The 13,565-nt window shown below is 45.7% G+C and overlaps 2 protein-coding genes and 1 pseudogene across 3 annotated transcripts in view; all 3 read left to right on the top strand.

The window, feature by feature from the left end:
* Window positions 1–13,565, top strand: part of BBS9 (Bardet-Biedl syndrome 9) — a 75,577-nt gene that overhangs the window by 28,878 nt on the left and 33,134 nt on the right. For both annotated transcript variants that reach the window (XM_065431014.1, XM_065431013.1), the window contains exon 11: window positions 669–844. In XM_065431014.1, the coding sequence (XP_065287086.1) occupies window positions 669–844 (176 nt within the window). The remainder of the gene's footprint in view (window positions 1–668; window positions 845–13,565) is intronic.
* Window positions 3,407–3,586, top strand: LOC135901286 (U2 spliceosomal RNA; annotated as a pseudogene).
* On the top strand, window positions 11,027–13,540 carry LOC135901234 (uncharacterized). Its single transcript, XM_065430947.2, has 2 exons — window positions 11,027–11,481; window positions 11,971–13,540. Exons 1-2 carry the CDS (start codon window positions 11,143–11,145, stop codon window positions 13,417–13,419), a joined length of 1,788 nt encoding a protein of 595 aa, XP_065287019.2. The 5' UTR covers window positions 11,027–11,142; the 3' UTR covers window positions 13,420–13,540.

Raw genomic sequence — 13,565 nt, 5'->3', positions numbered from 1 at the left:
AAAAATTTGTTGCCGCTGAAACGTGCAGTATGACTGCCCCCCCCCCCCCCCCATTTCCTTCACTTCAATACAGTACACAGATTCCCCAAGTTTTCGTTAAGCAATCTATATGCAAGGGCACAACTCCATGCGGGGATATGGACAGAAAATTTGTGCATTTGGTGATGGAGCATAAGTAGAACGAGACATTGTTTGCGATGATTATGCAGATACAAACCTCCAACGAATATTCCAGGGAAAAAAAGAGAAAGAAAGCAGGAAGACTACGTAGTACGGCTCCGCGTTAACATCAGTGAACTTGCCTCGTTCATCCACTGCAGTGGCTGCATCGCGAAGCCTACGAGGAACCGGATCAGGATTTCCCTGACCCTTCCAAGTGCCAGAACCTCCATCCCCCTGCCCTCACGGCAGAAAATAAGGGGAAAAAAAAGAGACAAATGGCATGCTGACACGTGACTCTGACCTCGGCAGGCTCCTTGCATCGGAGCGCAAGAAGCTCGCAAGCGCGCGCCGATCGCCGGCTTAAGCTCTCTAATAAATTTGATTTCCAGAATTTAGTTAAAACCGAATTGCGGGGAAAAAGAGAATTCGTCCTGCATTTTTTTCTTTTTTTCGGTTTAACCGGTATACGCTGAACTCTAGTTACAGCGACGGCCATTCTCTCCCAGGAGCATGCAGGGGGCCATAGTGAGGCTCACCGAGCAGGGACAGCTCAGCTGCAGCTACCTGGGGACCGACCCGTGCCTGAGTGTGGCCGCGGCGCCGGAGAGTCGCGAGTATTCGCTCAGAGAGGTGGAACAGGAGCTCAACAGGCTGGAGAACGCCATCAAGTCCAGCAGCGAGGGTGAGTGCATCTCTCTCCTCTTTTCGTAACCTCCCCCTCGTGCTGGTGCGCTGCTGCGTACTTTGAAGGCTAAGCTTAGCATTACTACGCCACACTTTATTTTAACGAGCTGTCGGCGCTGTCTGTAAAGATGCACCTTTTCTTTCCCCATCAATAAGCGCGTGTCGCTCGGCATCGTCGCCGTTTATTTAGAATTCCGTGTTCACAGCCTGTGAACTGGGGCTTCCCATGCATGAGCGATATCTTTTATTTATTTATTTATTTTCACTACTACTACTACTACTACTACTACTACTACTACTACTACTACTACTACTACTACTACTACTACTACTACTACTACTACTACTACTAATATATAAAATAATAACAAATCCCACGATTCAAAATATACTGACATTTAGGTGGTAACATTGCTTTCGTTAACGCTTGTTCTTGGTGTCATGACGAAACGTTGGCTCGTTGCGACTTGTTTCGTGGATGGGATTCTAATTCGTGCACAAAGCTTGCTTGTTCTGACGGGGCGTCTGTGTTTAGCTTGACGGGGCGCAGTCGGCGCTCAGGGTATTAAATGTGAAGTATTTCTTGGCAAACATTTTCCATTTTGACAGTGTCCGTCCGTCCGTCCGTCCTACACCCTACGTGTTGGTGCTCGTTTCGTTAACTTGGTAGGTATCAAAATTGGCATAGTATGAAAAGTGTGTATGACGAACATAAATGATCGGTCATGACATGAATGTTATGACATGTGTGTCATGTAGGTCATGAAACAGCTGCCTACGTCTTGGTGCTCTCATGGTCGTTTCGTTAACTTGGTAGGCTCCCCGCACACTGCTTCGTATAACATCGATTCCCCCAGGGCGTGGGATCTGCCGGCTTTTTGTTCGTTTCCATATAGTGCTGGCTACGAAGGAGTACATGCAGGGACACCATACGTTTGCAAAGATACCCTAGCACATGAAAAAGAAAAAAAAAAGCCGGCAGATCCCACGTCCTGTGGGAACCAATGTTATGCGAATCAGTGTGCCTACCAAGTTAACGAAACGATCATCAGGCACTAAGACGTAGGCGGGTTTTTCACGACTTACATGACAAGCGTGTCATGACATTCATGCCGTGACCTATCATTCATGTTCGTCATACAATCTTGTCATACTACGCCAATTTTCGTACATACCAAGTTAAAAAAAATTATGGGGTTTTACGTGCCAAAACCACTTTCTGATTATGAGGCACGCCGTAGTGGAGGACTCCGGAAATTTCGACCACCTGGGGTTCTTTAACGTGCACCTAAATCTAAGCACACCGGTGTTTTCGCATCTCGCCCACAACGAAATGCGGCCGCCGTGGCCAGGATTCGATCCCGCGACTTCGTGCTCAGCAGCCCAACACCACAGCCACTGAGCAACCACGAGTCCACGACGGGTTACCAAGGTAACGAAACGACCATAAGAGCACCAAGACCTAGGCGGCTACATACATACATACATACATACATACATACATACATACATACATACATACATACATACATACATACATACATACATACATACATACATACATACATACATACATAGATAGATAGATAGATAGATAGATAGATAGATAGATAGATAGATAGATAGATAGATAGATAGATAGATAGATAGATAGATAGATAGATAGATAGGCCACCGTGGTTGCTTTCTGGCTATGGTGTTGGGCTGCTAAGCACAAGGTCGCAGGATCGAATCCCGGCCACGGCGGCCGCATTTCGATCGGCCGCATTTCGAGTCCAAATTTCCGGAGTCCACCACTACGGCGTGCCTTATAATTAGATCGTGGTTCTGAAACGTAAAATTTCATAATTTTTTTAGATAGATAGATGCTATCAAAATGGCAAATATTTGCCAAGAAATGCCTCGCTTAAAAAAAAAAAAAATCCTTGTCAAGCTGAAACAAGATCTCTATACAGAATGGAGACACTGATGTGTGAGCAAGAAAGCCTTAACACAATCTTGCTAAAATAAATAAATAAATAAATAAATAAATAAATAAATAAATAAATAAATAAATAAATAAATAACCACACTGAACATTTTGTAGCAGAAATGTGCGAACAGCAACGAATATATGCAATGCGAAGCAGACTGAACGCCATCGGTCCGAGGATGCACTCATACAGCGGTACGAGTGCACTAACAGTAGTGAGCTGCATCTATATATAACTTCGCAAAGAGCACTTCGTGTCTGTCTATTATTACGCAGTGCATGATTTTCAGTGGTTTTTCTAAAGAAAGAAAGCTCATGAGCCGTTCCACTCTTTGAAGGTGGATGACCAGCGAAGCTGTTTAGCGCATGACACAGAGGTGACGCAGCATTTCGAACAAAGGTGCGAACGCATTGTCCGTGATCTTTATATACATTCGCGTGGACGACGGGACCTCCGCCCCGAGGAGCCGGAGGAAACTATAGACACGCGTGACGTTTCGACGGGACCGCCACCACGGGAGAGCGGAAGGAAAGGAGACACGCAAGCGCTTGGAACGCCGACAAAGAGAGGGCGGTGCGAACGTAGGCATGGCCGCCGCATGTCAGAGTGTAGTATCTGTTCTTATCAGTTTAATATCTGATACGGGTTCTATTCGGACCCAAGATATTCAACTCATTTTTGCAAGTTGGCGGAGTGCTTGAAGCCTGCTTCACCTCCGCCGCGGGTCGGCCCGGTATTGCACTATCTTCGGGATCGGCCCGAGGTTTTTGTGCATGCAGAAGAAAATGCACGGATCCCTAACCATAAACAGCTTCGCTGTAAAGAGAAATGAAAACCGCGACGCCTGTTGTCTTAGCCCTCGCACGCCTTCCTGACTGTTCGCAGGACGTTAAGCGCCAGCTGCTTCGCCCTGCTTTGGATAAAACATGACCTTCGCTGCGTGCTGCAGAGGAGATGAAGCGGACGTCATTTCCATGAAGGGCGAATGACCATCTCGCGAAAGCAGTCCGATTCATTTCGACCCTACGTTCTTGTGGCCGTGCTTCTCAAACCGCGGTCGGCGTAACCGACCGTGACTTCTGAACCCTTTGCTGAAGTGGACTGAGGAGGAAGGAGTGCGGCGCTCTGTACGCTTCATTGCTCTGCAGGCGCGAAGCACTACTATGCCGCAATAAAACAATAATGTTTTACTGCGACACATATGTGTCGACACATAGCGACACATATGTGTCGCTATGCAAAACTCAAGCGACTGTAAATACGTCGTGTTCTTTATAGAGAGAAGTAAGTTCCACGCTTCGAAATTACGTACCGATCGCTTAACTTGCTGACAATATTGAAGTGACACTAAATAGAAAAGTATAGGTTGAGTTGTGTTAGTAAATCGAGTTTCTCCGCCACCAGGAATGCCACCCTTGCCGTGAGAGGAGGCTTCATTAGTGAGAAAATGCGCAAACACGCAAGACGGGTGGCGACGCCGCCTTGAAGTTCCCGCACCAATTCGCCGTGACGTCATGGATGGAAGTAGCAACCGCCCCAACTATACTGCGTCGCCTCGAGAATTGGCTGTGTGTGTCGGTAGCTTTCAGAGCCTTTTACAACGGCTTCAAATTGTGGGCGTGTTGCGTGGAACCGTGCGCCGAATTTTATCCTTGCGGTAATGCGGTAATGCGGCCTCACGCTGCCCCTTACACGGCACACTGTACATAGTGTGTCGCTTCAACCTTGCGCTCCTGTGAAGTAAAGCGTTCCCTTTTCAGAATTTCTTGCCCTAACATATTGTGCGGTGCTTTTATAAGGGGTTTCGTGCCGATGAGATATGTTGGTCCAGCCTGTGCGAATCAGCGTTTCGTAATTCCCATGGAAAGTCTGTGGCAGGATAGCATCCGCCGTAGCTCAGTTAAAAGCGCGCAGCACACGGTATTTACGGAAAGCCCGTGGGATCGGGCTCCACTGTAATGGCGCGTTGCCATTTACTCTCTCTCCTTTCTCTATAACGTAAAGGGGCAAAGAAATAAGTTTCGTCGCCGACTTATACAGCCTATAGTATTTCCCGGATAATGTCGTTGCAACGAATGTTGGCGTCTTTGCGTGCGTGCGTGCGTGCGTGCGTGTTTTATAACGAGTGTCGTAAGGCCCAACTTTACATGGGTCGTCATGGTATTTACTTTGACGAAATGCCGTCGTTTCTGTTGAACATTGGAGAAGCCTGTCTGGCCGGCGCGTCTTTTTCTTTTTGTGTCATCACTCGTCGCGTCGCTTGCTTCAGACGTCGTCGTGGGAATTGGTACTCTTAATGGACGCACCGCGAAAGGGGCAATAACGGAGACCGTCTCGAGGGTCTCGAGCGTACGTATACGACATCCGTACAGTGTTTCGTACAAAAAAAAAAAAAGGGATACTTACTACATCTCTCGGGGGGAGGCTAGAACATAAAGCTTAGATTGCTTTGCGGGGGTCGTCGCTTCGCAGATTGGTATCGCAACGTCGTTGCCGCAGCACTTTGACACAACGTTCAGGTTGTGTCGTATATAGTTTGTGCGTACAAACGCAGGATATATTGCAGCCTAACGCAGTGCACCGTCTAACGAATGGCCCTGCTACGCAATGCGGAGCCTCCTTTCGGAAACGTTGTAACTTGACGCGAAACATTAAGTGCACTGAAGGAGAACGGGGATGGCGGAAGTGTCTTCCGGTGCCAGTTAACATCCAGGCTCTAGTTCGTAGAATCGACAGTTGGACGAGTTAGTGACTAATAACCTTGAATAATAACACACACACGTGCGCGCGCACACACACGCACATACATAGACGAATCACTAGTGCATTCGCAACTACCTTTGACATTAAAAAAGATTTAATTGCTATGATGATGGTAATGACTTCTAATGGCATCTCCCCTGGATAGGGGAAATGACAAGTCGCTAGGTGCTGTTGAGCTCAGTAGGCTTTCCTATAAGTATTGCTATCTACCATTCTGCCTATCTCTATTTTATCTTGTAAGGTTATCTTTATGCCTGCGACGACCCTGTGCCATTCTCTTCCCTGTTTAACTCCTCGGCCAAGGCTCCGAATGTCTCCTTCTTGATCTACGCCTCTGGCCAGTTAACGCTCCCATCAGCTTTGAACACAGCGCTACGTTTCCTCCGCTTCTGGCTGAATGGATGCCTTCGCATTCCATTACTATGTGCCGAGTCATCTCCGAATTTTTTTCTGCATGTATACCACGTATTTCTACATATATCCTAGCGCACCAACGTGCAAAAAAAAAAAAAGAAAGGAAAAAGTAAGTGCTTCATATTATCAAACAAACTACGTAAAAAATTCTTGATTTGTGGCTCGTATATTAAAGATCACACTAGAGTGATTACTTCGGCCCCGAATTTATTTACTGTGACAGCATTCTCTCGCAAATGAAGACCGCCTTCTTGTTTTTACTTGCTTGCTCTTTAATCAAAAAGTATGCAGAAACTCAAGTGGAGGTGTCTAAGTATGTGTAAACATTGTGCCACTTGCTCATCTCCACGCAGCCCGGTGTCATTATCAATATTATCAAATTTGATCCGACCGGTATAAATCCTTATCAACCATCATCGGTCATTATCAACCTTATCGGACTATATCCGACCTTTATCAACCCTTATCGGCTGTCATCAACCTTATCGGATTCGATCCAACCCTTATTGGTCTTTGTCAACCTTATAGCAATCGATCAGGTTCCTATCTGTCCGTATCAACCTTACCAGCCCTTATCGGTCTTCATAAACCTTATCAAAATTGCTTCGACCATTATAAGCCCTTATCGCTTCTTAGCACCTTGTCCACCCCCGTCGAACCATTATAAACCGTGATGAGACCCATATAATCCCTCATCACTCCTTATCATCCATATGAACTCATTGATTGCGTATCTGTCTGTGTTGCGCCACGCGAAGCGCACGAGCCCTCAGAGATCGGTGGCATTTTGGCCGGTGAAAGAACGCGCCAACGGAAGGCGCATCCCGTGACCACCGATGCGCATCGGGGATGTAGCGTGTTTGGCATTAAATTTTCGCAAAATCACAATTTTCCTGATGTCTACAATGCTCCAAGTCGGTTCTACATGTGGTCCTAGAAGTGGCTTTTGTTCCACGATTGCCAAATCTTTCAACAGAGCTTTCATAGAAACTGTTCTCCTTTGACTTTTGTTTTGTGCCGCCGGTACAACACATTCATATGGTTCATATATATTCACCTTCAACAAGCGTAGGTGTTTAGCCCGGTGGGAAAGACACTCGGCTTCTGAGCGTGGGGTAGTAGACTCGAAACACATCACCGCGAACTTTTTGCTTTCGGATTTATTCTGTGTCATACATTAATTTGCAGCTATTCGTCTTACGTGACAGGCAGACCAACAGGTTTCCTGGTTGGGTAGGCACAGAAACGCTTACGAATTTATAATATTGTCCGTTGGATCCATAACCATTCGGGCTAGTTAAGCATGACAGATGGCTGGCTGATACATGTGCCGTTTCGTTTGGTATACACGTTTGGTATACATGTTGTTGCGTCAGCTAGCGGAAGCAAGCTGAAGCCCTCTGATTGCAGTATGAGTCACGATTTGACCGTCACCACAGCTCCACGCAAAGTGGCTGAACTTTCTGTTTTCTCAATTCAAACAAGAGAGATAAATTAGAGAATATACAAAAAATAGATATTTTTTTACATTTCGACTTCCCTCACCTTACTCCACGCACCCCCTATTCTCCTCTCTCATTCGGGGTGGGGTAGAGTGAGCTATATAAACCTGTCAAGGAAAGCAGCTGTCACTCTGACGACGACAAAAGTCCCCTAGTCGAAACGTTGGCTCCTCACACATCCTTCATTTCACCACTGTAGACCACTGCAGTGATCGGAAGTTCCTCCGGGTCAAAATGCTCAAATTATTATCTGTGTTTCAGGAGAGCTGGTACACCTTATTTCACTTTTGTGCTTTCGCACAGATAGGTTTATTTTCCTAATTGGAAGTATGTCTAAACAATTCACGGGCTGTTGCTTATTGAGTGCAAAAAACAACAACAACAACGTAGTTTTCTGTAGTTTAGAGGCAGGGGATAGGCACAAATTGCAGTAGTTCTATTGTATACCAGGTCATCATGGAATCAGAATGCAGAAGTGCGGCCATGCTTCATGATTTATAAAATTGCTCTTCGAATTTCTACTTTCTTATAATTTTTCTTCTGCAGGCTAATGATTCTAAAACATCCGTGGTATTGCTATCATGCATCGCATTAACGCTAGTTACCATAGCCTGAAAAAAAAAAAAAGAAAGGTGTGTTATGAGTTCAGTATGAGTAGCCAGGTCGGGATCAGACGTGATTCTTCTTGTAATTTTACGAAATAAATTCGCATTCAAATATTGTAAAAGGTCTTCTTTCGATATTGACTTGCATTCTTTACAAAAGTGACTGACACAGTACTTTTATGTTACTTTTTGTTGAACCTGAAATCGCAAATTGTTTTCCGGCTTTAGCTAGCTTATGCTTCCGTTAACATTGACGATATCAATATCACTTGTAGGATTGTCTTTAGAGTTGCATATCTCTTCACATTCGCACATAAGCTCGTGCCCCTACACACGTTACAGATGCTGCTGTTAAAGAATCAAATCTGCGAGATCTTCAGAGCATTACTAAAGACCACTACCATGCGGTATCTGTTTTAGCCAGCTGTCTCTTTCTTACTACTATTTAATATTATAATTATTATTCTGCACATGCCCTCTGCTTGCATTGCTGTTCATGTGCACCATTACTGCACAAGGAGGCACATGTGGCTTCACTGCTGAAATTTGGCGGACGCGATTCCGGCAGACAGCACGCCTCACTTCACTGCTTGATTAGAGAGTTTTAGCTTGCCCGTATACGCAATTACACCATCCTCCAATGCTATTCGCTGCATGCTTAAAAGATGCATTCAAGCTATTAGACTGGGAAGGCTTAGGATTGAGGATCAACGGCGAACATCTCAGCAACCTTCGGTTTGCAGATGACATTGTCCTGTTCAACAACACTGGGGATGAATTGCAACAAATAATTGAGGACTTAATCGAGAAGGTGTAGGAGTAGAGTTGAAGATTAATGTGCAGAAGACAAAGGTAATGTTCAATAGCCTGGCAAGTAAACAAGAATTCAGGGTCGCCAGTCATCCTATACACAGTCTGTACAGGAGTACGTTTATCTAGCTCGATTACTCACAGGGGACCCTGATCATGGTAAGGAAATTAACAGAAGAATAAAAATGGGTTGGAGTGCATACGGCAGGCATTACCAAATCCTGACTGGGAGTTTACCATGGTCATTGAAAAGACAAGCGTACAATAATTGCCTTCTAGTGGTGCTAGCATAGGGGGCAGGTACTTGGAGGTTAACTAAGAAGCTCTAGAACAAGTTAAGGACCGCGCAAAGAGCGATGGGGCGAAACACGTTACGGGTAACGTTGAGAGACAAAGAGAGCGGTGTGCACCAGAGCGCGAACGGGGATAGCCGATATTCTAGTTGACATTAAAAGGAAAATAATGGAGCTGGGCAGGCCATGTAATGCTTAGGGTAGATAACCGGAGGACCATTAGAGTTACAGAATAGGTGCCAGTGGAAGGGAAGCACAGTCGAGGACGGCAGAAAACTAGGTGGGGTGATGAAATTAGGAAATTTGCAGGCGCAAGTTGGAATCAGCTAGCGCAAGATAGGGGTAATTGGAGGTCGCAGTGAGTGGCCTTTGTCTTGCAGTGGACTTAAAGATAGCCTGCTGCTGTGGCCGCTGCTGCTGCTTATGATAATACGCAGTTTCACTGCTCGGAATGCTGTATTACTATGAGCCGAAACGCCAGCAACCGGCTTGGTGGTGCCATCTTGCGTCGCAGAGTTTACTCAGAGAGGGCACAGAGTTGCTATTGCAGGAAGTGACCATATGCTACCTATCTGCTGGTGTAAAACGTCGGCAGCCATGCAATCGACAAAATGTAGTCTCGTCTGTTTTATATTGCTTCGACGAGAACAACCATGTAGCGCAAGAAGGTTTCGCGTGCTGTTGGACAAAGTCTCGCAAGATGTCGCTATACACCAGCGTTGTGACAGCCGTCCACGCTTACCGTAACGCAGTTCTTGCGTAAAGAGTGTTCAATCTAACAATCTCTAATTGTCACATCAGTGCGGACTGTCACGTACACACGACGGAAAGAAGGAGATAGATAAATAAACATATTTGTTTATCACTTATAGTCTGATTCTCTGTAGGTCCAGGATGGCCCAGTTTTGGGATACCAGTATCAGACGAGAGGATGACCAGTTTATGTATGTTTCCAAGCGACTTACGTCTACAAATAGATGAAATTGGTTTACCGATGGTGGCACGTTCTGAGCATCGTCCACTACAGTCATTACAGGTTAACAGTGTTAGAACTTTTGCCCTATCTGTACACAGATGCAGATAGTACGGGCGCCTAATCATAGTGTGCGGTGTTCGTAAAATCGACGTCGACAAATCTGTTGTCTGGGGTAAGATTTTGTAATCATTCTTTTTATATTGCATTTTTGTCCTTCGTCATTAGCCGGCGCGTCGCCGCGCCGACCTTATCACGTGGATCGGCCACTCGGAGCGACGGATGATACGAGACGAACAAAATCAAAGAGAATTCTTACAAAATACGGTCCTTATTTGTTTCACAAGGACCATAATGCACAAGATCATCATTTCGCAAGGAGGAGCGCTGCGGCTGTTCGGTGTAGCGACGAAAGAAAAAGCATTCTCAGTCAGAGGCCTAATTCACGAAGCTTTTCGTTTGTAAGAGCTATTCGTCATTGGCCGCCCGCTTCGCAATCAGTGGTCGCTAGCGTATGTTCTTATACACCGCCCTAACGTATACGAAATGCTTTGCGAATAGTGGCTCAGGCTTCGGCCTTTTACGGTCATGTGTTATGATCCTGCCAACACGAACCACTGAGCACAGGAATAGAGAGTGACCGTTGCGGTCGTTTTTTTGCAAGTTTGCTTGTTTACACATATAGTGCGCAAATATTTACTGATTTAGTGCCACCGTATTCGAAAAGTTTGTCAATGCGATTGCTAGTCTGCCCTTTAGCGCTGTTATTGCGCCATCGCGGGTATGTCTGTATACATGGCTTGCACGTGACGTCACATCCGCTCGCGCCGCAGCGTCAACGCCATGCTGGAGCACCGCGCGCGCGGCATTTCTTCTTTTCGCTTGTGGTTCCTGTGGTGACCGGTCGTGTGCACTGTTCAGCTGCTGTCTCACTGTGTCGGATGTCAACACTTCCCGCGAGAAATGCCGCCCGTTTACAGTAAACCTGCGTTTAACGAGGCATATTACGCCGGACTGATCGGTTCGGCGCGTGAGCGATACCAAGAAAAAGTAAAGCTGTGCGACGATGTGGACCCCTACACTTTGCGGCCGGGTGCTGATACGACGATGGACGTCAACGCTTTCCCCGAGGTCTCGCACGGAGATATTGTCAACTACCTGGTTTTCTCTTCAAATTTCACGACTCTGGAGGAAATGAAGGCTTACAAATCGCTTGAATCCCACAACTATTTCACAAGCGGTTGGGTGAAAACTCTGTCGGCGAAGCGGCTGCAAGGCGAAAAAGTGCTCCTACTAGGAGAGGTAAGTTGACGGTTATTTAATCCTGCATTTTGTGTACAACACTCGGAGGCATTCTCTGGCTAATCAATGGTGAACTGACACTGACCCTTTACAGTCGCGCAGAAGCAGAGTTTCGCGTGCTGATGTGTAAATATCATCAAAGAATGCAGCTTTTAGCGCGAGTGTTTTATGGCTAGGAATTGCAATATGTGTTTGCCACGCTTTTTTTATATGTCTGCATTCGTGTATGCTTCGATATCAATATTTTTTCCTTTATTGGCTTTGCAGGGAAGAACGCAGTGTGTGTGTGCTTGCCATGCATTTTTTGGACGCCTACATTGTTTGCATGGTGTATGTTTTCATTACAGTGTTGAATTTTTTCTTTATTGGCTTTGCTGATAAGAATGCAGTGTTTGTGTGCTTGCCATGCAGTTTTGGCTATCTCTGTATTGTGTGCATGATGTATGTTTTGATGTCAACAGTTTAATCTTCTTTTGATTGGCCTTGCAGGTGAACCACTCGCAACGACTGGGCGAACGTCCACTGAAAGTATGGATCCTTTGCAAAGACGGTGGTGCCGTGCTGACTGCGCACTGCACCTGTATGGCTGGTGTGGGAGAAGCCTGCTCACATGTCGGTGCCTGTTTGTTTGCTGTCGACACAGGTGTAAGGATGAGGAACTCTGTTAGCTGCACTCAAAAAGACAACATTTGGCTCCCTACCTATGTGGAAAAGGCTCAATTCAAAAGATTGAAAGAAATCAATTTTGCATCTGCCAAAGGGAAAAAACGACAGCTTGATGATAGGATTGAGGGCACTCCTACAAACAAGAAAGCGACAGCACCCAGAATTGATGTGCCACCAGTTTCACTAGCAGAGATGGAAGACCTGCACAGTATATGCAAGAGAACTGGTGCTGTTCTAGCATTTTTTTCCATGCTGTCTCACCATTCTGCTGCCTTCAAGGAACCAGTGCCCAAACAGCAAGTACACCTTCGAGATTTGTACACAGATGATGCTTTGCCAGATGGACTCGACACTCTCATTGACAAGGCCAACAAATTTATGAGCACATTTCACGTCACTGATGAAGCAGTGAAGTTCATTGAAGCAAAAACAAAAAACCAGAGCAATTCACCAGACTGGCACCTTTACCGAGCGGGTAGAGTGACAGCCTCTGTTATGAAAACAGTCTGCCGAACAGCCATAGATAATCCTAGCCTATCATTACTGAAATCAATATGTTACCCAGAAAAATCTATGCTAAAGACTCCTGCCATGGCATGGGGTTTAGAACATGAACGAGATGCGCTGAAGACATATGAAGATCATCAGAAGAAGAAGCACAAAGATTTCAAGTGCTTCAGGTCTGGACTTCACTTAAGTGAATCATATCCATTTGCCGGAGCAACACCAGACGCTCTGATTTCATGCTCGTGCTGTGGGAGAGGTGTAGCCGAAGTGAAATGCCCCTATTTGCTGCGTGATGCCTCCTCATTCACCGAGGCTAGGTCGTGTTTGATGGACATCAATGGAGTTCTGCAGCTTCCTAAGCAGCATGAGTATTTTTACCAAGTGCAAGCCCAGATGACAATATGTAAGGTTAGCTATTGTGATTTCATTGTTTGGGCTCCAGGCCTTTTTCATGTGCACAGAATTAGAAGAGACAAAGAGTTCTGCGACCTGATGTTTGCAAATGCAAAGGAATTTTTCATCAGAGCAATTCTTCCCGAGCTCTTCAGCAAGTTCTTCACGCGAAAGCAGGGAGCCCCACAAAAGGAACTGCCACCAGCAGAAGTTTACTGCTTCTGTCAAGGACCAGAGACGGGGAAAATGATTGCATGCGACAACCCGTCATGCACATTTAAATGGTTTCATTTCTCATGTGTGGGGATCACACGGGCACCAAAGGCAAAAAAGTGGCGTTGTCCACTATGCAAGCAAAATAAAGAAAACTAGTTCACTTGAAATTCATGCTGTATTGTTTTGGACAAGTTCCTTGAATGAACAGTAATCAATTCAATTATGGTTTAGGTACCAACCAATTCAATGAGTAAATAAACAAACGTACAACCTACAAGTCAAGCATATTTTATTTACCGGGG

The sequence above is a fragment of the Dermacentor albipictus genome, chromosome 1 (genome assembly GCF_038994185.2).
Source record: "Dermacentor albipictus isolate Rhodes 1998 colony chromosome 1, USDA_Dalb.pri_finalv2, whole genome shotgun sequence".
Taxonomy (NCBI): domain Eukaryota; kingdom Metazoa; phylum Arthropoda; class Arachnida; order Ixodida; family Ixodidae; genus Dermacentor; species Dermacentor albipictus.
Note: the sequence above shows the minus strand (reverse complement) of the source record. Positions and strands in the feature narration are given on the sequence as shown.

Excerpts from the sequence above, each read along its gene's own strand:
- LOC135901234 (XM_065430947.2), top strand. The coding sequence starts at position 11,143 with ATGCCGCCCGTTTACAGTAAACCTGCGTTTAACGAGGCATATTACGCC. Across the intron at positions 11,482-11,970 it reads AAGTGCTCCTACTAGGAGAG|GTGAACCACTCGCAACGACT; the intron begins GTAAGTTGACGG and ends TTGGCCTTGCAG.